Source organism: Plectropomus leopardus, chromosome 11, assembly GCF_008729295.1.
Source record: "Plectropomus leopardus isolate mb chromosome 11, YSFRI_Pleo_2.0, whole genome shotgun sequence".
In the NCBI taxonomy this organism is placed as follows: Eukaryota; Metazoa; Chordata; class Actinopteri; order Perciformes; family Serranidae; genus Plectropomus; species Plectropomus leopardus.
In genome coordinates this window covers 33,943,043-33,970,307 of record NC_056473.1, presented here as the reverse complement: position 1 = coordinate 33,970,307, position 27,265 = coordinate 33,943,043, and the positions used below count along the sequence as shown (strand labels likewise).

Genomic DNA, 27,265 nt, shown 5'->3' with positions numbered 1-27,265 from the left:
TGCAGATTCATTAAAACATTGTAAACTCTGAGGGAGTAATTGGCCCCAGGGCCACCTACAGCGGCTGCATGAAAGTGCTTAGTAATGAGAAAAACCTACAGTGTGTCTGTCAGAGAGCCAATTAAGCTGATCCTGCAGGATTTCCCGCCGGTGTCAGACTGGTTTGATAAGATGCAGAAGGGAAGGAGCTGAACCAGCTGGAGTCGCTGTTATCAGTCAGAGAGGAGGTACTGACTGCACTGCACACAGTTTTTATTCTGACTTACTCTTCTGTGAAGTGTGTGTTATTGTTGTATTAAGTTACAGACGCGTTTCAGTGGAGGCATAAGGATTCAGACACAGCAGCTGGCAGCGTGGATCTCCAACAGCACGAATCTCAATCCCTAAATTAAATATTGTCATTAAAATTGATGTCACACCAGAGAAAAATTATAGGAACTACCACACAAAAAGTGTATATAGTGTGAAATAACTAAGTAAATGGATCGGGTCTCAATAAGTTTTGAGTCATTTACAAATATACAACCATTTATCACTTGACATAGTTTAAAAGAAAAAAATGGACTTTGGTTTGAGTTCACCTCAACCACCCCACTGTAGAATTTGATTGAATAGCTTATTGTGTGACAACAGTGCAGTCAGACAGACAGAAAAAAATATCTGAGCAGCGCGGATCTCCAAAACAGCAGCAGCACGGATCTCTGACACAGCAGCTCACAGGACGGATCTCTGACACAGCAGCTGGCAGCGTGGATCTCTGACAGCATGGATAACTGATCTCTGACACAGCAGCTGACAGCTCGGATCTCTGACACAGCAGCTGGCAGCGTGGATCTCAGACAACATGGATAACTGATCTCTGACAGCGTGAATCTCTGACACAGGTTGGCATTGCGTATATCTGACACGCAGATCTCCGACACAGCTGCTAGCAGCGCAGATCTCTGGCAACATGGATCTCAGACACAGGCCGACAGTGTGGATCTCCAACACAGTAGCTGGCATAGCGGATCTCCAAAATTGCAGCTGGCAACACAAATCTCCAACAGCGCGGATCTCTGACACAGCAGCTCGCAGCATGGATCTCCGACAGCGCAGATCTCCTACGCAGCAGCTGGCAGCGTGGATCTCCGACAGCGCAGATCTCTGACAGCGCAGATCGGGTTGAAAGCCTGAGGTTTGTTGGACCCATTCAAAATCCCTCATGCCCGCTCCATAAGGACTCCCGTGCTCCTTATATGACTTGCCGGCAGCGTTTAAATCTGACGCTGTCCAGTGGTGTACCATACATTTAAGACAGGTGCTCTCCACCAGACCAGTGGTGTATGATAAAACAGTGACAGGTTCCGTTCAGCCACAGACGTCTTACTGTAGCGGTAAAAGAAAAATGTAAACAAACAAACCGAGCCGTCGTGTGTGTCGGAAAAAGTCTGAGAGGAGGAGAAGAATGTGGACGCCGTCGTGGCTGGAGAAAAGAGGCCAAATCAGCTTAAATGTGTATTTAAAAAATACTTTTGATGAAATCTGGTTGCAAATCGTTGAAGTAGCCCTTTAAAAGTGATGGTGAGACTCAAATGAAAGGGCATTGATAAACTACAACATTTATTGCAAATGTCTAGAATTGCAGTCTCGCTTCGCTTTCTCCTCAGATCAGTAATGTAATGTAGCAGTATGTCTTTTTATTCAAATTCTTATTTTTGGACACCTCAGTGGGCTGAATTTAATTTTCCTTTTGCTGATTATTTTGGCAGTGTCCACCCTGGAGCTGATTACTTCCTGGCAGTCACTTTGTAAATACAACCAGTGTCCTCTGCCAACCCGCTCGGGTGATTTCTTCCTCTGTGGGAACAGACTCAGAGCCGTCTGTCACATTTCTGTTTCACATGGTTCTCCTCACAGCGCTGAGCTCATCAGTCACAGCGGACAGAAATGCTGATGATTATTATTGATTATTGTCACTGAGTGGATTCAAGGCTTTCTGACTCACTGTGTATTTTTAATACAAACAGCTGCTGAAGAATGTGCAAAAACAGATCAGATCGTATGTTTTGCCCATAATTTGGTCATATTTGGCCCTTGCAGTAGAAAACACGTCATGAGCAAGTTGTTGACATCTTGTTTTGTAGTCAGTTCCTGGTCTGATATGTTTTTAGTAAACAAAATATAATTTTTCTCTTTATCAGGTCAATAAACAAACAAAAACTGTTTGTCTGAATTGCTCCAATTTATACAAGACCTCAAGGAAAGTGTGAACATCAGTGTGCTCACAGTGGTGATGCTAACATGCAGATGTTAAACAGTATGGTTTCAGGAACTGCGCACGTTGCACTTATATCCATGACTGTGAAAACATGGATGCTTCTCACACATCTTTCCCCCAACAGCAAAGAAAATCTACACAGTCAGTGCAGTTTAAAGGTGAACACTGAAATTTACTTGGTGTCACCAATTCAGTAACTGACCAAGTGACTCCCCTTCTGTTCCTGAGATATGAAGTCATCACTTCATCATTTTTTATTCTATTAGACATTTGTGTGAAACTTTGTCATAATTAGCATTTGAATTCTTGAGTTGTGAACATAAACATGTTTTTGTAAGCCTACAGTAAACTTGACATTTGAACACCAAGTTCAGCTTTAATTGCAAGTGGATGTTTGTGCCAAACTTGAAGAAATTTCCCGAGATGCACTTGACATATGTTAATGAGAATGAGACACATGCAAGGTCACGGTGACCTCTGACCATGAAGATCTAATCAGTTTATCATTGAGTCCAATAGGACGTTTGTGCCTAATTTGAAAAAAATCCCTCAAGCTGTTTTGAAATAAAACGTTAATGTAATTAAAATGGATGCAAGGTTACACTGAACTTGACCTTTCACCATCAAATTCCAAATAGTTTATTATCGAGTGCAAGGACACATTTGTGCTTAATCTGAAGAAACTTCTTTAGATATTGCTTTTACAAGAGGTCACAGTCACCTTTAACTGCTGACCGCCAAAAACTAATCAGTTTATCACTGAATTAAAATGGAAGTTTGTGCCAAATTTGAAGAAATTCCCTAAAGATGCTCTCGACATATCAGGGGCCACGAGAATGAGTGACTTTTGACCACAAAAATCTAATCAGTTTGTTATTGAGTACAAGTGAACACTTGTGCTAAATTTGAAGAAACTTTTTTGAGATATTGCTGTTAAGAGAATGAGATGCAAACACTGACCGTGACCTTTGACCATCAAGATCTTATCAGTTCATCGTTGAGTCCATTGAATGTTTATGCCAAATTGGAAGAAACTTCTTGAGATATCACTTTTCAAGAAAAATGCAAGGTCACAGTGCCCTTGACCGCTGACCGCCAAAAACTGATCGGTTTATCGTTGACTCCAAGTGGACATTTGTGCCAAATTTGAAGAAATTTACTCTTGGTGTTCTTGGCATATTGCATTCACGACATCGAGACAGATGACGTGGCAGTGACCTTTGACCACCAAAATCTAATCAATTCATCCTTGACTCAAAGTTGAGGTTTGTGCCAAATTGGAAGGATTTCCCTGACGGTGTTTTTGAAATATCAGGTTTGTGAGAATGGGGTGGAAGCGGAAAACAGCAGCATCAGCAACTGTACTATCAATATTTTTGCTGACAGTTTTGCAGGTTCAGATCAGATAACTTAATTAACATCTAAACTAGTTTTAGAGATGTATTCATCAAGGTTTTGCTTTTCATCTTGTGTTTCAGTAAATGTGAAAAATGCAGAGTGAATATCTGGACTCACCAGGACATACAAGACCAGTGAAATATGGACATTGGTACTCCGGCAACTCTTGAGAATTGTCAGCTTCAAGTCAATAACACATGAATAAATTCAAAATCAGAATAATGTATTCATCAGACCAAGTGTTGAATGTCAGCGGCAGCAGAGAGTCTGTGCAGACAGAAGTAGGACAGACGTCTTGCTGCAGTTAATGGGTCTCTGTGGGACAACGATGTCACTATTTATCAGCTGCTTCTTCATCATTCATGTGAAACAATCAAGTCATTAATCCGTCTGTCGGAGACACGGATTATTCTAAGGCTGTCCTTCTATCGGAGGTCAGTTGGAGAGGTTAAAAGGAGTTCAGCATTTTTTGGGAGAGTTAGATGAGAAGATCGATACCACTCTCTCTTCTGTCAAACATAAAAGCTGGAGCCAGCAGGTGGTTAGCTTAGCACAAAGGGGTCACAGCTAACTGGGCTAAACTTCACCAATTATCACATTATATCTTGTTTGTTGAATTTGTACAAGAAGTGTAAAAATGACAGTTTGCATGGGCCGGACTATTTCTTGGCTGGGATCACTGACTTTCTGGACTCTTTGCTGGTTGCCTGGCAACTGCTCAGAGCCAAGAGACAGTAGAATAGAGACGAAACTCGAAGAAAGTCTCTGTGCCAGCATTAATCAAGACGCTGCTGTCGTTTGTTCTCCTCAGAACTCTCTCCTATCAGGTCACATACAGATATGTGCCATCACATTGAGCAAAAACGACTTCAGCTACTTTAAATTGTGTACGATTTTCTTATTTTGTAAGAAGTGTCCCATAGCATACCGTATCACTAATATCTGAGTGGCCTAATTTAGTCTAAAAATGACACGTTTAGCTGAGACACTTGGGAATATGGTTCAAAGGTGATAATGTTTTGGTTAACCCTGGTGGAAAGAGTACTCAGATCCTTTATTGAAGTAAATGTAGTATTACTACAATGCAGAAATACTTTGTTAAAGTCCTACAAATAAAACTTTAGAAAACTGTGATAAGACTTGCAGAATCAATAATTTCTGAAAACCCATTTTTATAGATTTGCTCTTACGTGATGCTGCCTTTTTATTCCTTTTTACTTCTTATTTATTTTACCTTATTTTAATATATGCTTTATTTTATTTCCTTTTATTTGTGGTTATATTGCATGTATTGCTTCTGTTGTTGTTTTTGGTTATTTCTTTGTATTATTTTATATTTACATTTCACATCCTGCATCTTGCGGTATTTGTCCTCTGGTTTTAATTTGATCCTAATTCAACACTGGTTTCTTCTCGCTTGTGTTCAGTAGGAGTTAAATCATAAAGTAGTATAAAAAGGAAATACTTACGTAGTTATGATTAGGCCAAAATTGTACAGTAAACTTGCTGTTACTTTCCACATCAGTTGATTTCTTACATTCACTTTGACATCCAATCAAAAGACTCACTGTGCACAATATTATAGAAACAATGTAAAGCAGCTTTAAGATAAACCAGAAGTATTTGATACAAGCTCTTACCTGAAGCCTGTTTAAGTTGAGAGGCCTGAGGACTGCAAACACCTGATCAGACACAAAGGGCATGTGAATCAAAAAACAGCGAAGAAATTGAGATGAAGCAATTTCATCTCCAGTATTTATTTCAGTCAGAATCATCCTTTTTTTCAGTTGGCTGCAAGTGCGAGGAATGAGCGCGGCGTCGAGGGAAATAAAAGAAGGATGCCCGCAAGGCTTCACCACTCAGACTCTACCTGTCCTCTTCCTCCTCGTCTCCTCTGCCAGGAGATGCAGAAATATTCATTACATGCATGGGGAGTTGTCTCTGGCAGCTCGTATTGATCCGGTCTCTCCTGTTCCACACCACGTATCGATCACTTCAACTGTCTTTTTTATTTTTTTTAAATCTGTAATGAGGCGCACACTGTGAGCTTCCTGCAGAGTCGGGTTTGTATGATGTTAAAGGTCAGATGGCGTTTCTGTTCATTTCCTGCTCTCCTGCTTTATCGTGCTGTTTGCTATAGAAGTACTCAAATCATTTACTGCAGTAAAAGTAGCAATAATATGGCATAAAAATACTCTGTCACAAGCAAAAGTCCTACATTTAAAGTTTTAATTATGAAATTAAAGAGTGCCCTTGGAGTAGGTCCTAAAACCGGGAAATTAATTTGCATTTCAGCACTCCCAGTGCTCTCGTCTGGAAGTCAGTAGGTTTTTTTGAATGTGTCTGTGGTAGAGCCTGAAATAAGGTCTGTAGTGAACACAAGCTGAGGAGACTTTCAGGTTTTCTGCATCTTAAAAAAAGATGGTTGCTAACAAGTGGCTAAATAAGACAACAGAACACCATCAAGCCAAACACAGCTGTACAGCCTCATAGTGGTGGCGGTGTTAAGTCATTTTTGTTCATTTATAGCATAATGTTAACTTATTTTTTTTATTTATTTTTTTTTTACTTCTTGCGATAACATTTAGGTTTCAAAAATCCGAAAAGTTTAATTTGTGAAGATTAACTTGCTGGGAAAAATGTATAAGTACCAAAGAAATTTGTTTGCCACAGATCTTATTTTATGTAATGATGTAAAATCCAATGGAAAAGTCCCACAGAGGCAGAACGTCACACTCTGAAAACCTCTGAAACTATTGACGCCACAATATGCAACTGAGGGCGGAAGCACTAAAAATTGATTGTGGCCACATTTAGATGAGAATGGCCATACTAAAAACAGAAAGGTCTTTCCTTTGTGTTTTTTTTTAAAAATCCATGTTCATATGATAACATTGTGAAAACAATCTTCGTGCACACAGATACACAAAAACAACAGAAAACGCTGTAGTATGCATGCCAGGCCAGGAGAAGGTGGTGTAACTTTGTAATGACACAATTGACGAACACCACACCCATGTACAAAGTATGTCTGTGACGTCAATGTTCTCACAGAATCCACGAAATGCCAGTTTACACAGCGACAGAGGGTGTTGCGTTTTCATAAAATTACACTCGAATCCGGTCTGTAAAGTTCATGTTTTAAGGCCCCCCAAACGAGCAAAGTGCAGCTGTGATATCACAGTTCTCACAGGATCAGTGCATTGCCAGTTCAGAAGAGGGAGTTGCAGAAAGATTGCACTCTGGAATATGGTTGAAAAAGTTTGCATTTTCAGGCCAAAAACCCGAAACGCTAGTAGATGTATATGATAAGGAGGTGCATTCGTACAATATAAAATCAGTGGACAGCAATGAATGCACTCTGTCTCTGTGGGCTTTTTTGAGGAGGGAACCAGCGAGATGCTAAATTTCGTGTCAGCCTACACTCTATTGGAGCACGGATTGAAAAAGAGCGGGATTCAGGAAGGGTCGGTTATTGATGCATTCATGTGTCCATCACTCAGATGCAGTTGCAGCTAGTAAAGGTTGAGCTCCTGTGCAGCCAAGAAATCTAATCTATAATATATCATAATTTAACAGGTGATTATATTTTGTATTAAAATCTGTGGTGTCTGCAGAACTGAATCTTAAAATGACTTGGAGTTTTTGGATATTGATAACCACATACCTGGTGTCAGGAAGAGTCTCACACTGCAGAACCACCAGCATCTTTGCAGCACAAACACCTTGTTTCCTCTGAGAGGACGTCTGACTGGAAAATCAAGAGAGACACCAAACTCCAACAATCAAAACAGAACAAGTATAATGTACATTTTGCTCCTACGTTCTCTTGTGCAAACTGTCCCACAAACAGACCCAAATATGGCACCAAACTGTGAAACATTCCTTTATTATAAATAGATCATTTGTATAAAAACGGGCATGCTTCAATTCAACCATTGCATTTAGACATATCACAACCAAAAAGCTACCGTTCATTTAGCCAAAAACAGCGACAGACTCGTCTCATAATGCAGGTCGACGGACGGACGACATGAGACAAGAATCAGAAATTTTCACAACCACAAATTTTTTTTTTCTTAAACGCACAATTAGATTAACAACAAATATGGTTGGTCCCCACAATTGATTTTTTTTTAAATATTTCTTTTAGAAGACTTGTTTTAAACTTTTTTTTGTTTTTTTGTCTTTCAGGTTACCATCCTCCTCCTGCTTCCTCGTGCTCTCTCGGATGGTTTTCAGTTGTGATCCTTGTAAGTTTTTGGCCCCGTTCAGACCCGTTCCCTGCTGTCTGTAAACATAAAAACACCACAGACGTTGTTGGTTCAGTTTGTCAGTCGTTTGGGATCCTTCAGATTGTTCAGAGCACCTTGTGATGACGTCTGACACAAATCTGCTTCTTTAAAAGTCCCGGGACGTCCTCGTGTCGAGCGGTCAGGTCTTCACATGGCGTGGTTGGTGTAGCTGACATAGGTGGTTTTTGTTGCCGGGACTGAGGAGAAAAAAAAAACAGCGCATTGATGAAGTGATACTTTCACTTAACTTCAGTCATCAGCAGGTTAAACTGAGTTTAGATGTGAGATCTGCGGAGCCCCGAGCAATCATTAATGCACCTCACTCAATGCTCCTGTGGTGCACTAAAGGCATCGAATATGAAATGCTATGCCACAGAACCAGCAGTATTTTAGGAAAAGGTCACTATTTTGGAAAAAGATTTGTGTATACAAATACCCCCATTAATTGTCTGTATGTTTCTGTTTGAGTAACCTGTAATGTTACATAAGGCACTCAGACAGCTGCAGGGTGCGAGCTGCTGTTTCTGTCAGTTGGTTGCCAGAGGAGCGCCGGCAAAGCCCCAAAAAACTAAGCTAAACTTAACATGCTAACATGAGCTGTCAGTAGGCGGGTTTCCATTACAGTTTTGCACAAAACTAAAACAATATTTTCAAAATGTTGATAAAACACAATTGCGAGATGACTCTGTTTTCACTGAGTGATGTTCTGTGACTTCTCCTCTCTCGATAACACTCAAAGAAGCATGGCGATGGATGTTCAACACATTAGCAGCTTTATTTCTATCACAGCCACCGCACTAGCCGTCACTATTTCCAGTCGAAGGTGACAAAGGCATGTTATGCGAGCGATAGTGGAAAGGCGAGCACCTTAAACATGGCAGCGGTCACGTATGAGGGATTTCTGGGAGCTGATAGTCCACGATTTCACAGAGGAATTGTGGATTCAAAACTTCCAGATAATCCACTCAACTTTTGAAGAGTTATGCAATGAACTGCAAAAGAACTCACACACACTGTCTAACTACGAAGCAAGAAAAACATAAACATGATTATATGAATAAAAAACTTTTTTTTTTAAACATTTTTAACACTTACGCAGAGAAGAAATTATAATAATAATTTTAATTTAAGTTGTACAAAAACAGACAAGGTACTTCCTACTTTCCACAGCTGGTAAATAAAATTGGAATTCGGGAAACAGATTGAAAAAGATTTGCAGCAGATTGAGTGTTTTATCGATTAACTCCAGGACCCTGGATAGACCTCCAGAACTGTGACAAGAGAGATCATCACAAATTTGTCCTTCAGAAAAGCAGATATGTTGCTGTCACATGAATTAACATCATCCTGATCATTTAGCTAATATTAGAGCCGGTAACTGTAAACTTTGTCCTGACAGTGACACTACATGAAAAGTCACCAAAAAAGTGTCCTCTGAGGATCATGAATCAAAGCTCTGTTGCAGGACTTTTTGAATGTGATCTCAGGGAGTGTATTAACTGTGTTTAATTGCCTCTTTTCATGGTTTACTTCAAGCATACTTTTTGGTCCTTCCTTGGTAACTTCTTTTTCTGTTTTATATCGTTTGTTTTGGAGTTGTATATTTTGATTTTGTATTTTTGTTTTGTATTGTCTGTCTGTAACTTTTGTTGCTGTCTGTCTCAGCCAGGGCACTCTTGAAAAAGAGATTGTTTTAGTCTCAAAAGGTTTTTTTCTGGTTAAATAAATATAAAGGTAATATGCTGTATAAAAATGAGCCTCACAGGAGTTTTCCTCTCATGTCGTTTGAATCTTTGGGACTTCTTCCACCTCAAACTCAACACTCTGCAGGATAAAAGGTTCGTCTCTTGTGTGAGGTTGAGAAAGTGAAGCCTGATGTGAGAGCTGCTGCTTGTTAGATTTAAGCAGATCAGTTCAGTCAGCACATCTCTGATGAGTAAACAATCCGTCGCCTCGCACTCTTTTTTCTGCTGATGGACCGAGAAGCAGCTTTGAAGTGTAACTCTGAGCTGTAAACAGTTTCATCTGATCTGGTCTCAGGTGACGTCGAAACAAACTCGAGTCAACTTCCTGTTAAATCCTCATTAGAGAGGCTGCACTCTGACTTCACCTCCACATGGAAGACACAGAGGCGCCGACACTCTTCTTCTTACGGTGCCTTTGTTCCGACGATAACGGTTTTCACTCCGTCTTTTTACTCATCATTGGTACTTGCTGCCTGATTTTGAGTGCTTCTTTGGTATTTTTGAGTCCCACATGCAGCTAAATCGTCTTGTTTTCCAAGATTCAAATAGTAAGAACTCCATGCATCCAGCGACTACATGGTTAACAACGATTCGAAGGTTTAAAATCTGCCACAGAAGCTTGATGTGGTCCAGGGGAAGGACACCAAACAGTTTTCACAGTCTACTTTTGCGGAAACGGCACTTGTTACGCTGAATAAATTGGACTCTGATTAAGACTCTGAATCGCTCGATGTGCCGCAGCTGAGCAGCTTTACTTACGCAGACAGTGCGACTGCTCCAACCTGTTAATATGAGCGCAGAAAAAATACACAAATTCAAGAGTCTCAGTGATGCACACACGCTGCTCATGCTGGGCCAGGTATGTGGCCCCTGGCACTGAACAGTTTAAACCTGTTCAATCTCAGTGAGGAGACTGCAGAAGCCCCAAAGAAAAACAGACTAACTCAATATTTAGAGCCCAGTTGCACTGTTGTGCTTCAATAATGATCAAGGGTCAGACTCCTTTCTGGAAAACAAATAAAAATTCTACGCTTTCATGCACCACTCTGGGGACAAGAAAACCATGAACTGACAACTGATTTCAAACTTTTGAATGATGTTTTAAGAGAAAACTGTGACATTTATAAAGTTCATTTTTAATAACATTATTTTGTTTAAAATTGTATATTGACTAAATTATTGTTAAAGTCCACTCTACTGCAAAAGCGTAAAACCAACATGCCATCTTTCAACTAATCAGATTGCCTGAATAACACAGAAGCCCCTCTTTCTACTCACCGCTGGCCTCCACGCCCTCACACAGCTCCGTCTTCACCTCGCCGTTGGGCCGCTCGGCCGCCAGCTGCGACAGCTTGCTGGTCATGGTGGCGGCGGTGACGATAGCCTTGAAGCTGCGTTTGCGTTTGGGGACGTTCTGCTCAGGGTGGAAAATGATAATGTAGACCTTTGGCATGTAGAGCATGCCCAGAGAGACAGAGGCGCTGAGGCTGAGGGAGACAGTCAGCGTGGCCGTCTGGATGTACATCTGAGGAGGACACAGAGAGGGGACAGTGAGGTTCAGAAAGACAACAGGATGACGTCTTAAACAGTCATGACCATAAACCTGAATAACTCAGCTGACAATGTTGATGCAGAAGAATTTTTGGACTTTTCTCAGGTTTTAGGACATTTCTAGGGTTTTAGGATGTTTCTCAGTTTTAGGGCATTTCTCGGATTTCAGAACATTTCTCGGATTTTAGGACGTTTCGGATTATAAGACATTAGGGAATTGGCTCGGACCTCCGTTTCAGCTCCACTTTTTTTTTTTTTTGATAAACAATCACTGTTTTGATGCTGTTTTGTACTCCTGCACCTCATGTGTACTAAAGTACAAAAACAATTCCCGGTGTGAATCGCTCTTTATTGTGAATTAGAAAAAAGGTTGGGGGGCCACCCAGCATCCTATTAGGGGCCAGATTTGGCCCACAGGCTATAAGCTGAGTGTCATTGCACTTGTCACTTCACTACATGCAGCTAAAGCAGATGATCTGAACATCACTTTGCCTAAATGATGGTCTGATCTCAGCAGGAATAATGCCATCAGTTTTCATTAAACCAACAGATGGTCGACTCTGCTCGGTTCATTTACTGGAATCAATCTAGTGACTCGTGTTTGTGGCTGATAATTTTGTCTCCTCGGGCAGAAAGTTTGGCGCAAAACCAGCCATCACTTAGAGTTTACACTCTCCAGGCGACTGGTGGGGAAGTCAAAGTGATGGATGTTGGATAGCAGTTTTCACTTTGCTGTTTTTAAACACTTAGTCATTAATTTGAAATACTTTGTCATTATCCTGAAAAACTAAGTCATTATTTTATCATTATTTTGAAATATTGAGTCATTTTTTTTGAAATATTAAGAAATTTTGAGAAAGCTTCATTTTTTGAGATACTGACGCCACATTTTAAATTATTAGATCATTTTTTTTGAGAAACTAAGTCTTTTTCCATACTCTGGCATAATTTTTAGAAACTAAATCATAATTTGAGAAACTTAGCCATTATTTGAAAAACAAAGTCTTTTTTTTTTATATTACATCATTATTTTGACACAACATTTTGAGATTCTTAGTCACTTTTTTGAGAATGCTCACTGTTTTGAGATACTATGCCATTATTTTGAAATACCAAGTTGTTATTTTAAAAAGGTTATTATTTTGAGACACACATTATTTGAAAAGACTAAGCTACTATTTTGACATACTAACTCATTTTTTTTGAAATACCAGGTCAACCTTTGAGGTACTAAGTCATTATTTTGAGAAAACTCATTATTTTTGATGTATTAAGCCATTATTTTGAAATACTAAGTCATTATTTTTGAATTAATAAGCCATTATTTTGAACAAAACATTTTTATTTTTTAAACAATAAGCCCTTATTTTGAAATACCAAGTCATTCTATGAGGAACTAAGTCATTATTTTGAGAAGGCTCAAACTCTTTTAGATATTAAGCTATTATTTTGAAATACGGAGCCATTATTTTGAAATACCAAGTTATTATTTTAAGAAAGCCATTTTGACATACTAAGTAATTTTTTTTGACAAAGCTTTTGAGATAATAAAAATTTTGATATACTTGGTCATTATTTTGAAAAAGTTTCTCATTATAATGACCTAAAGTATCTTTTATCTCATCACACTGTCAGAAACAGGCCTCCAAAGTTTCAGTCTGCAGCTCAGATAAATAAAACCGTCTATAGAACCAGACTATAACAAAAAAAAAAAACAGTTAATGCATTATGAGCTTTTAAACAACCGACACGGGGACACTGAGCAAAGAGCGCTCATGGCGTCCTGCCTCATCTCGCCCGTTAACTGCGAGCTGTATGAATGTTTTCGGCAGTGGACTGTTTAACTGTTGGAGCTCCATCATGCGAGCAGCTGGATGATCATTAACTCCTGATAATCTCTGTCTTTTAAACTAGGATCAACAACAGAGCAGAGAAACATCAGGACTCCCTCTCCTCATCTCAGTGTGACAAATGACCCTGAACGCATCATTAGGCTCCGTGCTGCGTTCATGAGCCAGTGCGAGACTATTGATTCTCCGTGTTGTTGTCTGCAGTGTGCTGTGAAGGGCTCTCGGTGTAACCACAGTCATTACCGGCAGAAGGAGGCGGTTAGAGACTTGATCCACAGACACACTTTGAACCTGAACCACTTTATATTAGCAAAATAACATAAATAAATACAAAATATAAAAAATACATATCAAGTTCTGTGCTTCAGTACAATTTTAAGGTACTTGTACTTGAGTATTTGAGTACTTTATACTATAACACTAACTATAACTTTTACTTAACTACATTTATTTGTAGTCACTCTGCAGATTAAGATTAATAATAATAATAAATTATGATGTAATAATAAAGATTAAGACATAAGACTTAATTGATCCTGTGGGGAAATACACAAGCTACGGAGCTGTATATTAAATGTTATTAAAAAACAGCTCGATGTTTACGAGCTGCAACATTAAAGTAATGAATACATTAATGCATCAATATCTATAATCCCATAATATATATTTATTATTCTGAAATGGTCCATTCTGCATAATGATTACTTTTAATATTTATATTTAAAGTGTATTTTGTTGCCAAAATTTAAGTACTTCAATTTTGAACAAAGTGATGTGCCTCAAATCGGAAACATTAGTGTGTTAATACCTTAAAGTGTGGCAAATATGAGCACCCGCATTATCGGGACCAATAATTACAATAATTATTGGCCCAATATTGGGACTTATGACATCATACCGATAACTCTGGTAATAACATTTTTTGCCGATAAATAGAACCGATAATAAAAAGGATAAATTACTTTGATTTCGCCCGTGTTGCCATGGTTTTGCTCTGCCAGCACTACACACACTGCAATATGCTGCATATCAAACTGCTGCGCTGCTACATCAGTTCACAACATGTCATCAGTCAGCAGCAGGGTTTCCTCCATTGCTGCTTTTTCTTTTTTTAACTCTTTCCCTGCCATTGAGATTTTCGGTCACTGCTGTCAGTAAGTGTGGAGACATTATTTGTGCAGCACTGAGTCCCAGACAAATATCTCCTGCAGGGACAGTTTAATCTATTGTATCGTATTGTATCATATCATATTGTATCATATCGTGTAACTAATAAAATGCGGGTAAAATGCAGCAGCATCTACGTAGACGTGTGTAAAAAGCGGAGAGCATCTGTGTGCTTTCACTTGTGACAGAAAGCAGTAAAGTGTGGTTATATTTTCTCTGGTTGCCTCCGTTGATGCTGATGAAGCTCATTTTGGGGCAAAAAAAACCCAACTGTTAGGCTGCGGTGGGAAAGACCATCGACTCAAACACACAAACACTCACACACTCATGTAGAGAGCTCAATCAGGCTGCAAAAACCTCTGTCTCTTCTCCCCGCCCACCACCATCTGTCACATCACACCTGTGCACACGCTCCCAACACACAACCCCGTCGCCACCACTGCTCAGAGACCACCCGAGTCGCCATGGCAACCGCCTGACGTAAAGTCAAGGCCCAGGTTAATGGTCCCCGTGACTGAGTGTCAGCCTGACAGCGGGGGAAATCCTCAGTGGGGCTCCGCTTAGCCACCAGGAAGGAGAGGAAGGAAGAGGAAAACACGGCGACAGATGGCGAGTTTCCGCCTCCCCGAGGGCCCCGAAACAGCAGCGGTGATTCCAGCAATGCATCGAGGAATCATTATGAAAATGTATGACAGACAGTGGAGCATAAACTCATTTGTGGGCCTGAGAGAAAAAACAAGCTCTGAAGTGATTTATGCGGCCTTCCCGACACAAGCTGTTACCACGAAACCAAACGGCCCGACCGGCGTGAAGGTCAGAGGAAGCTGATGAAGATTCGGGGAGAGAGGTGAGAAAGAGCTGGAAGGCCGACGCATGGACCTCTTACTCTCTTATGCCAGGTATACACTGGGCTTTTGGGCTGTCCCAGACGATAACTTTGGTCATGGGCCTAAAACGGTGATCCCACGTCGCACATTGAGAGGTTCAAGGATGGTCGTTGCCATGACCACGTCCGCATTCTCCTCCTCTTCCTCGTCTTCAGACTTATTTTGACACACAAATGCCACCACATTGAAGGCTTGCTTCATGTTTGTTTTTGGAATTTTCATTTTTCTCTGCCCACTACAGCGGCGTAGATGGATGACGCACACTGGCGACTTTTTTTTCTTGCACATCGACGTCGATGGACGACGGTCGCAGGCAGCGATTTAGTAGGTGATGTCATCGTACATACCCAAGATCATTAAGACCCGTGTCGCACAGTGTAGCTGCACTTAACTTCCAGGTTTGCTAAAAGCTGTGTTCGAAACTGCTCCCTATTACGGAAATAGTACACTACATAGTGTGTTTGCCATTTTGTAGTGTTCGAATTCTCAGCTGTTAATTTTATCCTCTTTATAGTGCACTATACAATACCCACAATGCACAGCAACTTTGAGTGCACATACGATGTACCCTACATTTTGCTCCCTTATACCACAATGCGATTCGATAAAATTGGGTTCCAGAGTGTAATCTTTTGAAAAAACAACCGTATAATATTCTGTCACCATATAAACTGACAATGCGCAGATCCCGTGAGAATAGTGACGTCGCGGCCGCATTTGTGCATGAGCACTACGTTTTAGACAGCCATGCTGGAGTAGGACAACAACAGTAACAACAATGGCGGACTTTATTACTTTAAAGCTTTCAAATTTCACTTTGGCTATTACTAAGTCAAACATATCAAAATGCACGTGCTCTGCTCCTGTAACTTAGTCAAAATCAATCAGTCACTACACACATGTGGCAATAGGATTCAATATTTCAGTTGCCAATATTATTTAATTAAAGTCAAAATTTAAAAAAACTGATTGTGAAATCTAACTTAGCATGATGTATCCAGCCAAAGCTCAGACATTCCAGTCAAAATTTGTTTTCATGTAAAATCATGCACGAAACATCAAGAGTATTTCTCCCTCTGATGAAATGGTTTCATTAGTTTCATTTTGGGGAAATTTATCTAAAATGATGCACGAAACATCTCGAACATTTCTCTCTCTGATGCAGCTATTAAAAAAAAGTCTTCATCAAACTTTAAATCTCCTTAACGCAGAAGTTTATGGAGGTTTCGGGAGGTTAATGGAGGCTGAATCCTGTGACTGTACAGCTCTCTGTCTCTGTGACCTGGACGCCACCTTCCTCCCCGATCAAAGCACAAGTTTTGTAAAGCCCCGGGCTGTGGGAGTGTGATCAGAGAGCAGCTGAAGCCGGAGAGAAACTGGAGCAGCGGAGCTTTAAACTGAACGTCAGCAGAAGAGACCAGGTGGACGAACCAGACAGGATCATAAAACAGGAATAATCGGCATAATTAGCCTGTTTTCCATCAGTTTGGAAGACATAAATGATATACTGACTCTTTGCTACGTCCCTGGAACACAGTCACATTTTTACATTTGCCTTTCTCCTCAAACAAAAGTGTTTACTGTCCTCTGAGCAGAAATAACTTTGGAGATGATTTCCACATTCTGTGTTGGCATCTATGAAATCCAACTCCAGAACACGCTGTACTTCAGTGACGTCTCCAGTACAGGCTGATCCAATTACATAACGGCACAGAATCTGGATGTTAATGTCACTTTTATTTTTGGAATTAAGCTGAAGTGCCTTAAACTGCAAAAAAAAAAAAAGTTCAAAAAGTGTCATCAAGTTCTTGGGAAAAAAAAAGAAATGACATTTGTGTGAGAACAAAAAGGAGAACACTGTTATTTCTATTTTCTCGCTGTGTTTTCGTGTGCTGATATCAGATGCCTTTCGCAAGTATTTAACCTTTGAAACCTGAGCAAACTGGTTTGACTTCTTTTAAAAGCATGGAAGGAAGGCAATGAGCAACAAAAGAGGAAATTACCCCCCAAAATAGCAAAGAAATTAGTAAAAAGTACAAGAAAGTTACCTGAAAATTAGTAAAAATTGCACATCTCTCTATTCAAATGTGTTTTAGTGATACTTATTCAGATATTTGACTCGCTACAGATTTATTTTTTTGTTTGTTTTCTGTCCAACAATAATTAAACGAGCCCTCACCACCTTCCCACTCTTGTGTTAACTGTAATTGCAGGATGAGGCTGGAAGTTTCTGGAAAGATAATCACTGTGACAAAAAACACTTTGTAATTAAAATTACATCCTGCCGCAGCTCGTCCAGACCCTTAAATGTCCTCCCAGCTCTCATTAATGATCATTTCAGACTCAACTGTGGTCTGGGTTGAATTTCATGTTGAGGATGTTTTGGGCTTTCAGGGGCTCTTTTGAACACCACATCAAAGATTGTGAGTGTATCTGTCAGGTTTTAGGCTGATTTATTTTGGTAATGTTTGAGTTAAAGAGAAGCAACGTTCATACTTGCATTTAAGGTTTCTACGAGAACATGTTTACTGTTTAATGTTTGAAAAAACACATGATTTTCTTCACACTGTCTGTGTTCAAACACCTGTGTTCACCATCTGTCTGAAATTCTCCGTTTTAGCGCCTGTCTCTTTGAGACACCCTCCCAAAAATCCCAGTGTGCTCTGATTAGTCAGCATTTCCAGGCCTTTCACATCTTGGCGACTTCTGTTCAAGATTCAAGATTCAAGATCCAAAACGTAATTGCCATATCCACTTGGTCAATTGGAATTTGTTTGTAAGTAAAAAAAAGAGCCAAAAAATTATCTTATAAAAAAAAAAAAGGTGCACAAGTGAGTAAAAAAACCACAGTGCACCATCCTTTCTGTTGGGGGAATGACTTAAACGAAGAATAGAGGCACTTTTTAACAAGAAAAATCACCAATAAAGCTTCAAAACCTAAATGTTCACAACCAGACATAATCTAGAAGGAATCTGATCCGAAATCAGAAGAAACTAACGACACTGGCAGCCAAGATGAAACGTTTCTCTGATGTTAGCATGTAGCTACATGCAGCAGTGTAGCTGCAGATGGAAAATGACTGTGTAGAGCATCACTTTCTTCCATTTAAATCACCAATAAAACCATCCAAACACAACCAGGGATTAGCTCTCTCCTTCACACTCCACAACTGATAATCGTGCATAGCGTACAGCATAGCGTTTAAAATTGCCTCAATGTTGGTGTAAGAAAAACAATCGTCCATTATCCTTTCGCTGATTTATGATCCGATTGCCAATTGTCGGTACAAACGTATTATACTATTTATTTATACATAACAAAAGTCAAATAACAGTTATTACTTGTATCTTTAAAGACGGCTACTGCATGTAAAACATGAATCAAAATTATACCTAATTTCTTCTTCAAAGTTATGGCGGTAAGATTGTTAACCCTTTGATATTTGATTAAACTGGCTTGATTTTTCTCAGAAATGTGGGAAGAGGACAATGAACAACTTCAAAACAAATGGCCAGAAAATTTGCAAAACCTTTATGGAAAGTTATAAGAAAATGACCTTGTAATAAGTGACAAAAAACAAAAGTAAAAAAACTAAACAAAGAAGAAGATGCCCTTAAAAAGTGCTTAAAATCAATAAAACTTTTTTTCCTGTTACATAAAAATATCATTATAAAACTATACTACATATCTACAAATTTCTCATGTTTTTAAAGGTTCAGGAGGTTTAAATGCTTGTGAAAGGCGTCTTAAAGTAGCACAAGAAACGTGATGTTGATTCATGTGTTAAAGGGTTAAATGCAATAATTCTGAAATGACCAGATTGGAAATTTAACAAAGTTAAAAAAGTAATTACCAGTTAGAGTTTGTGTGTCTTTTATTTCCTGTTAAATATCAGACTGCAGAATTTTCAGTTTTTTGGAGACATTAGGATTCTCCCCTCTCTCCGTCTCTGCTGTAAACTGGTGATATGTTCTTTTCTTTTGGCCCGGAGCGACCTTTCCCCCTCACACAAAATAAAAAACACTTAAACGACAGCTATGGATGGCAGGCAGTAACACTGTGGTTGGTATTGACTTTCTCTCCACAAGTCTGAGGAGTCATGGGAAAGATAAGCAGCTGAGTGAAACTAATTGCTGCTCACACACGTTTTTTTCCTGTAAGGAGAAGCAGAATAGATGAGGCGAGGCATGCAGGTGATTATTAAAAATTAAAAATAAAAATGTCAGTGAGCCCTGTGACACACATTTGCTGTTATCGTCATTAACATTTACCACTAACATGGAACTGGTTCCATTTAGTTTCCTGCAATTTTGTTTTATTGACATTTTGAAAATATCGCTTAAGTTTTATGCAAATCTGTACTGGAAACCTCTTCTGACGCGCTGATAACAACGAGGAGAGACAAGGAGAGTCAGGGGGGTCTCAAACATCTCTGGCTGTAGGGTCAGACAGAATAACGCTGTGGGATGAATAATGTTCGTCTTTGGAGACCTCAATCCACTCAAGTGTGGAAGGAAATCCCATCTTTGGACATTTATTTTAAAGAAGATGAATGCTCCATGAATATTTTCTGAAATTATATGCATTGGTGGAGTTGATTCATCATCTTTTCTGTCACTGTGTTCTTTTTAAAAAGATTGTTAAAATGATACAGGTGCAAACCACAGCGGGGTGCAAAACTGTAAAAAATCAGCCGTCTCTTTATTTTCAAAGCCGCCTGATAATCTAGTAATATCATGAATCCTTGAAAACGTATTTGCATCGAAAGATATGTGTTTTTTTTGTGTGATTTTTATTCTCTCGGATAAATCCTGGGTGTGAAGTGGTTGTAGACGCCGATAATAACACCAATAATAGCAGCGTTAGCATATTAATATGATAAAGTAGCTCATCAGTTGAGGTCAGAGGAGCCTGATTCCCGGGAGGAGTTGCTGTGGGTGGAAGCTGCATGTTAATCGTCTCTGGGATCCTCCGACTGAATATCAAAGCGCGGCTCATTATGTATGGAGGCAGCGTGACTTTCTCCCAGCAGCCCTGGCTTCTCTCCGTCTACCTGTGTGTGTGCATGTGGACGCCTCCCGGGCAGCTGGTGCTGCGTTCAGGGAACCCGGCCCCTCTGATGTGCTTATTAGTGATTCTCTGGCTTCTCTATCTGTCGGCCTCAGCTGCGGCCGGAGCTCAGCCGGCGCTCAGCCAGCCCGCAGCCGACTGCTGCTGCTACTGTAAATGTCAGCCAGCGAGCGTCCTGCTCCAGATCCTGCTGATCAGATCGGGTCAATCACATTTTGGGTGAAATCTAAATACAGCAGAGGAGAGTAGATTTACTTAAGTACTGGATTTAAGTACAGTTTTTAGGGGTTCAATCCAGAATTGGCTATTGTTTCTTTCTTTTTTTCAGAAATATTTTCCTAAATTCCCGTGAGATGTTACATCGTAGACACATGAAACTTTCACCAATAATTGGAAGTTGTGTGCAGATCAAGAAGTATAATCAGCCAGATTATAATTAAGGACCAAATATTTAGATTTTTCATGCCCTTCACACCATAAATCTGAATTGCAATTGCTCAATTGTTATACACCATTGCAAGTTTTTTTTTTGTCATTTAGAATTTTTTGAAAGAAATATTTTTTTGACATTTTCTCATAACCTGATTTGTACCAAATTTTCCCCTTGCTCATCATTGGACCAAGCTTATTAAAAATTAGCAAAATCTACTTGACATCTGATTGCATTTTGAAGATCTTAAACAGTGAACTTCAGAGGAGGCGTGGCTCAGCACATAAAGACACTGAACTCTTTACCTGTTGGTCAATCATCACAAAACTTGCATGAAAAGTATAACGAGGTGCACGCAGCCTTAAGTCTATTCAAACTGACCACTATGGGGTGCCTAAAATGCAAACATTTTCGTCTGTCAACTGAGCTGGATATCATACTATTATTCTAATAAAAGATCTGAGTACTTCAGGTATGTTTAGCACAGGTCATTTTTGGATTGGGTCCAAAATATAAAGACCTTTATTTAAAAGTGAGAATAGAGAAAAAGTAAAAAACTGAGATGGCGCAAAAAAAAGAGGACTGTAGTGTTTGTAACTGTGACGATTAAAGAAACCCCAAAATATTCAGAGCGTCCAATCCAACACAAATTAATTAACTGTGAGAGCTCTGATCACTTCAGGCCAGACGGTGAATATTTGACACAACAGTACAAATAGTGAATTTCTCACTCCATAAATAGACATTCAGCCTGATAAATTCTGTGGTGAGAGTCTGACAAAGTGACGAGTGCGTGATGAGTTAATTATATGACAGAAACGCTCTGCCGTCATTTTCATCAACTGGAGGCCCCCTCCTATTGTACGGCCTCCTGAAAACTTCAAGTAAAAGTGAAGATCAGCGGGGCTCGGAAAACACTCTGTTACAGGGCAGTGTTTTAATAAAACATTTTAATGGAGACCTTTATTAAGTCACTCCCACGACATGACAGGAGGAGAGGAGGTTTACTGCAGTAATGGGGACATTTACATATTACCAGCCTCCTCAATGACGCCCCCACCACCAAAACCAACACGGGGATCAAAGCAGATGCAACACTTAAGCATTAGGTGGGTAACTGTCTGCAGCCCCCGTCAAAGAGGCCCACCAACAACGATATTTATGAAAATGTTTGGACATGAGACACAATATACACATATACACATATATTTATGATTCAGTGGTGGAAGTACTCAGATCTTTTACTTTAGGGAATACTTCACCCACAAACTGACCATTTGCATATAAAATACTCAGTCAATGATAAGCTGAATTAGAGAATGAAATTTGTTTTTCTCGCATGCCTCCACAGTGGACAAAGAATCCAAAAACAGAGAAAATACATACGATAAACAATAGCAAAAAGACATCTCAAAGATCAGTATCAGGCCAATCGAGGCACCTTTTAAGTGATCAGGGGTTGGCTATAGTGAGTTATATTGTAGTTCACCAATGTGAGGCCAAATTTAGATGCTTTAAATACCACTGGGTAGATTTCTAGTATAGTGCTCCATCATATCATGTGTTGTGTTTTTTTTTAATGTAATTGAAGTAACTACAGGTGTCAAATAAATGCAGCAAAGTAGAAAGTATGTCCTTCTTAATAGTAGCAAAGCAGACGAAGAAAGTTGTTTCGAAAACATTTAAGTATATAAAGTACATATACTTAAATACAGTACTTCAGTAAATGCACATAGTTACATTCCACCACTGACATGCTCTGCGGTAACTCACAAAAAGTCCTAAAAGTTCCCCACATGCAGCTGCGACTGCACACCTGAACACACCGGCTGCTCAGGATGCTGAACCTCTGCTGTTTGAGATTCTGCATCCTTCAACACAACATCAAACAATCGATCCGAGTTATCTCAGTGGGCACTCCTGAAGGAAAAAGGACAAAGTAAAGCATTCATTGTGAAACTCCTGAAGGTGACTTCTGTTATTGTTGCCCAACACCTTCACAAAGGTGGGAACGGGAGCCGCTGTGTGTGACTGTTGGATGTGTTTGGCCGAGTGTGTGCGGAGGTGTGAATGCAGGACGAGGTTCGAACGTCCCTCGGTCTTGACACAATTACACAATGGAGAGCAACAACAATCGTTTTTTCAAGGAGAGACTTTATGAAAGTGTGTGCTGTTACGTCAAGACTGTGAGACACACCAAAGAGAGGTGTTGAAGAGAGACCAGGAACGCAGCCAGAAGGACGCAGGCTTTTCAGTGAAGACATTCACAAACACTCAGAGTGAATCTGTTAGTTTGAAGCACACTGAATCCTTAATGTGTCCCGCTGCATTGTTGTTAGATGATGGCGTTACCGACGCCCACTTTTGCCTTCGACCTCTTGAGAACAGTCAAAAATGTAACAATAAAGCAAGAAAGAGGACGAGGCAACTGATGTAAGAAAACAAGACTTCTCTCGAAGAGAAAAGCTGCCGGTCCAAGTGGTGAAGGACGTATGCAGATCTTTTATGTAAAGAAAAAATACAGCAAAGACGGAAACTTCAGTACGAGTGAAAGTAAAGCAAGTCAGCCCTACAACATCCATTTTTTAAAGAGGCATTTTCCTTTAGCAGATATCCTGCCAAAACATGACAAAAGGCCACGGGCAAGTCACAGCAGCCCCAGTGTTTCGAGGATTTAGGGACATTCCCTGGATTTTGGGGCAAGTCAAGGATTTAAGGACATTTCTAGAATTTTAGAATGTTTCTAGGATTTAAGAAATTTGTAGGATTTTAAGATTAAGGCCATTTCTAGGACTTTTCTAGGATTTTAGGAAATTCCTTGGATTTTAGGACATCTCTAGGACGTTACCATGTTTCTTGGATTTTAGGGACATTACTTGGATTTGAGGAGACTTAGGATTTTAGTGCATTTCTAGGATTTTAGGAAATTCTTTGGATTTCAACCCCTGGTTGTGTGCTTGTGCATGTATGGACACAAGTTTGTGTTTGGGGTGAAGTGAAGGTCAAAGACAAAATATCTTATGAAGCTGCTGCAGAGTAAGCAGAAACTCCAGCTGCCAGATAAATGTAGCGAAAAAAGACAACATTTTATTTATATTGAAATGAAGCAGAGTGGAAGAAGAATTTAGCAGAGACTAGTACTAGTAAAAGTTACTTTCTGTCTCTGACTGGTTTACTAAGGAGTTCACGTGTGGAAGAGACGAGGGGAAAAACCAAGGTAAACGACTGTATCCATGGTGATCAAAAACTACTTTAATAACAACAAAAATCAAATCAGTGAAAGAGTGAGAATAAGGAATGAGGGAGGCCTCGTGCCTACATGTACTTAAAATCACAAATCATGTACTAAAAGTTTTTCTTGCTTGATGTGATCAAACTTAAGAAGTACTCAACTCAGCATCCATCCTCAGTTAACCTCTCAAACGCTCTGATCACTTTTTTTTTTTTTTACAATTCGGTCTCAGAATTGACTTTCGTCTGTAAACTTTCCTCTTCTTTCTAGAGTGATGCAGAAAATCAGAACAGATGAGCGGAGAGAGCACTAACCTGAGTCCATGTTGACAAATTGATACCAATTTTCTTCCTTCCACCTTCACCTTAACAGGCACAATATGTCAGAGAAATGGTGATGAAACTCCAGGAAATTATTTTTCCTCCAAAGTGAATATACAGCGTTATGGAGTTAAACTTTTCTGTTGATGGATGAAAAAAAACAGTGAAATAAATCTGGAGTCTGGCAGAGAGACGAAGAGTCCTGGATGCTGAGAGGAAAGCAAAAAATGTCTCTGAATAAATCAACACAGTCGAAAAACTTTGGAACTACCGAGAAAGTTTGTGTAAGTTTTCTTTTCTAAGACGTGTTGCAGTGAAGTGTCGGCAGGCTGTCAGTGCGAGAGGATGGACATGAACAGACCTCATGGAGGGCGCACTGTACAAAGTTTCAAGTTCTATACTTCAGTACAAATTTGAGGTAAATGTAGGTCTACTTTAGTACTTTTTTTAAACCTTTAAAACCTGGAGCAACATCAGTTTTCTTGTGCTGCGTTCAGGCGCCTTTCACAAGCTATTTGAATCTTTGAAAACTGAGCAAATTAGTTTTAAAAACATAAAGGTAAAAAGGCAAGGACCAGCTTGGCAAGATATGTTCCACAAATTGCAGAAAAAACTAGCATTTTATAATGTTTATTTTTAGAATAATTTATATTTAACATTATGTTATAGAAAAAAATAATGTTTGGGGGTTTTTTTTTTGCTTATTTTCAGGTAAAACTTTTTTTAAAAAAAATAACTTTATAATTTTTTTTAGCCAGTTTTGTGCCATGTCTTCTTAAGTTGCTCATTGCCTTCAACTCCATGATTTTTGAAAGAAATCAAACCAATTTGCTCAGATCTTCGAGGGTTAATGCCAGTTTTGGCTTCTACTCCACCACATCTGAGGGAAATGTAACACTTAAAATGTTTTAACAGCTTTAGTAAGCTAGTGTTAGTGTGTTTACTTGGAAAAATATATATATGATAATATATATATTTATAAATATATCATTTTTAAATTATAAAACTATCATAGATATTTTTGAATTTTATGCAAATTTTCCTCTATAAACTACTTTTTATAATCAATACAGGACTTTAATACTTGTATTTCGGTAGGTATTAGTGTGTTTACTTGAAAAAAAAAGTATATAAAATATATATATATATACATAAATATATCTTTTTTTAAATTATAAAACTATCATAAATATTTTTTAATTTTAAGCTAATTTTCCTCTTTATACTACTTTTTATAATCTTTGAGTTCTCTGAAAAGCACTTTATAAATAAAATGCATTATTATTATTATTTATTAATACAGGAAATTAATACTTTTTTACAGTGAGGTATTAGTGTGTTTACTTAGGTGAGAGATCGATGCACTTTTTTTTTTTGTTTTATATTTGAGTCTTTGGAGGTTTTGTTGGAGGTTTTCTTTTGAAGACTGAACGTTCAGAGTTACAGCGACTGAAAAAGACGACTAAAAGTCGATCAGCAGCGCTGACCCCTCACAAAACGAACAGGCCGACCTCTGACCTCCTGTGTATTTACATCCATGAATGCAGTCTACATCGTAGCTGTTGACATTTAGCTTTAAGAACAACCCCAACATGACTTCAAGTCTTTTCTTACTTTTGATTCCTGCTTGTAAACAAACTGAGCGAAACTCACCAGCTGTTTGAATTTTGTTAGATTTTCTCTTTTCTGTATCATTCATATGGAGATCGCCCTGCTCTGCCTGGAGGGAGTTTGCAAACATATTTTTGGGATGTCATCTTCACTTGTCATCGTCACTTTCACTCAAATAGACTCTTTAACTTTGTTCACAGATTAGCTCAAGAAAAAAAAGGCTTCCTTTAGCAAGATAACAGCCCTTTAATGTCAACCTCCAGCTGCCATTTCAGCTTTCCCAGTGTGGTTAAAAAATAGTTTTCTGATTCCTTCATCCACAGCTATCACTGCAAAGATATTTAAAGACCGTCCTGTATCAAAGCAAAACAACTGAATGATTTCACGAATAAATCAACGCAGACCTGGACTTTGATTTAAATTTCAAATGTTTACATGTGTTTATTGATTAAGGTCTTATTATTTGAAACCTGTAACATTATTTTCGTGTAAACAGCAGGCGGGTCAGCGGAGCCTCGGCTGCAGCAGCTGGGTGATAAAGAGTCAAAACAGCACACACGAATGATGAATAAGAAAGAAAGCCTGAGGTGTTTGTTGTGTTTCTCCTCACAATTAACAGCGTGGACGCTCCGAGGCCTTGAAGCAAACACTCTGTCTGCTGTGTGATTACATAAATATACAAAATAAACTCCACTTTTCTCTCTATAAGGAAATCTTCTTCTGAGTAAACTGTATTCTGTTTCTTTTGGCTGCAGTTTTTACAGTGAAACCAGATCTGAGGCAGAAGAAGTGGCTTCTGTCTGCAGACTTCTGTGCTGTGAAGCCTCAGGCGGGGAGCCGTCGGCTGCTTGATGTGACACCTCAGTCTGTTCGGGGACGCTGATGTAATCTTCATCTGAGCATGTCGCTCAGTCTGAATCTGCTGCATCAGTCAGTGATCCAAGTTAAAAAGTGAAACTCCAGTCAGCCGTTTCTAGTCCTCATCAGATCAGAGAATCACAAGAAACCTGGACACTTGACTTACTCTGTTTAAAGACTGCGCAACAAAATAACCTAAAACTTTCTAAGTTTTCAGGTCAATCAACATCCACGTTCTTCCTCTCCTGAGTCTTCATCAACAGAAGTTAGTGACTCATAATAAAATGTTGACTCTGTATGTTTCTGCAAACACCGAATCAGATACATTCAAGTGTTTCATATGTATCATATCATCACTTTTAAAGCGACAGAATGCAAAACGAGAAAGAGATGAAGAACAACATGCAAAGATTCACGCAGCAGTTCATGGTCAGCGCCTTATTCCCTTTGGCCACAGGGGGGCTTTCACTTTTATTTATTCGATATTAACAAGAAGTTGTTAATTATAAAATCACTCTGACATTATGTAATTTGGGCAAACTTTGAAGCCAGATCTGTCCAGACCTCTTCAGGTCTTGTTAGAGACTCAA

The 27,265-nt window shown here is 39.3% G+C and overlaps 1 protein-coding gene across 1 annotated transcript in view; it reads right to left on the bottom strand.

Annotated features, from left to right (window-relative positions):
* Positions 1-7,903: 7,903 nt before the first annotated feature.
* Positions 7,904-27,265, bottom strand: part of LOC121949981 (metabotropic glutamate receptor 8-like) — a 128,643-nt gene continuing 109,281 nt past the window's right edge. Inside the window, exons 10-11 of the mRNA XM_042495869.1 lie at positions 10,977-11,223; positions 7,904-8,150 (exon numbers count right to left, since the gene is read on the bottom strand). Coding sequence (XP_042351803.1) covers positions 8,101-8,150; positions 10,977-11,223 — 297 coding nt within the window. The 3' untranslated portion in view covers positions 7,904-8,100. The remainder of the gene's footprint in view (positions 8,151-10,976; positions 11,224-27,265) is intronic.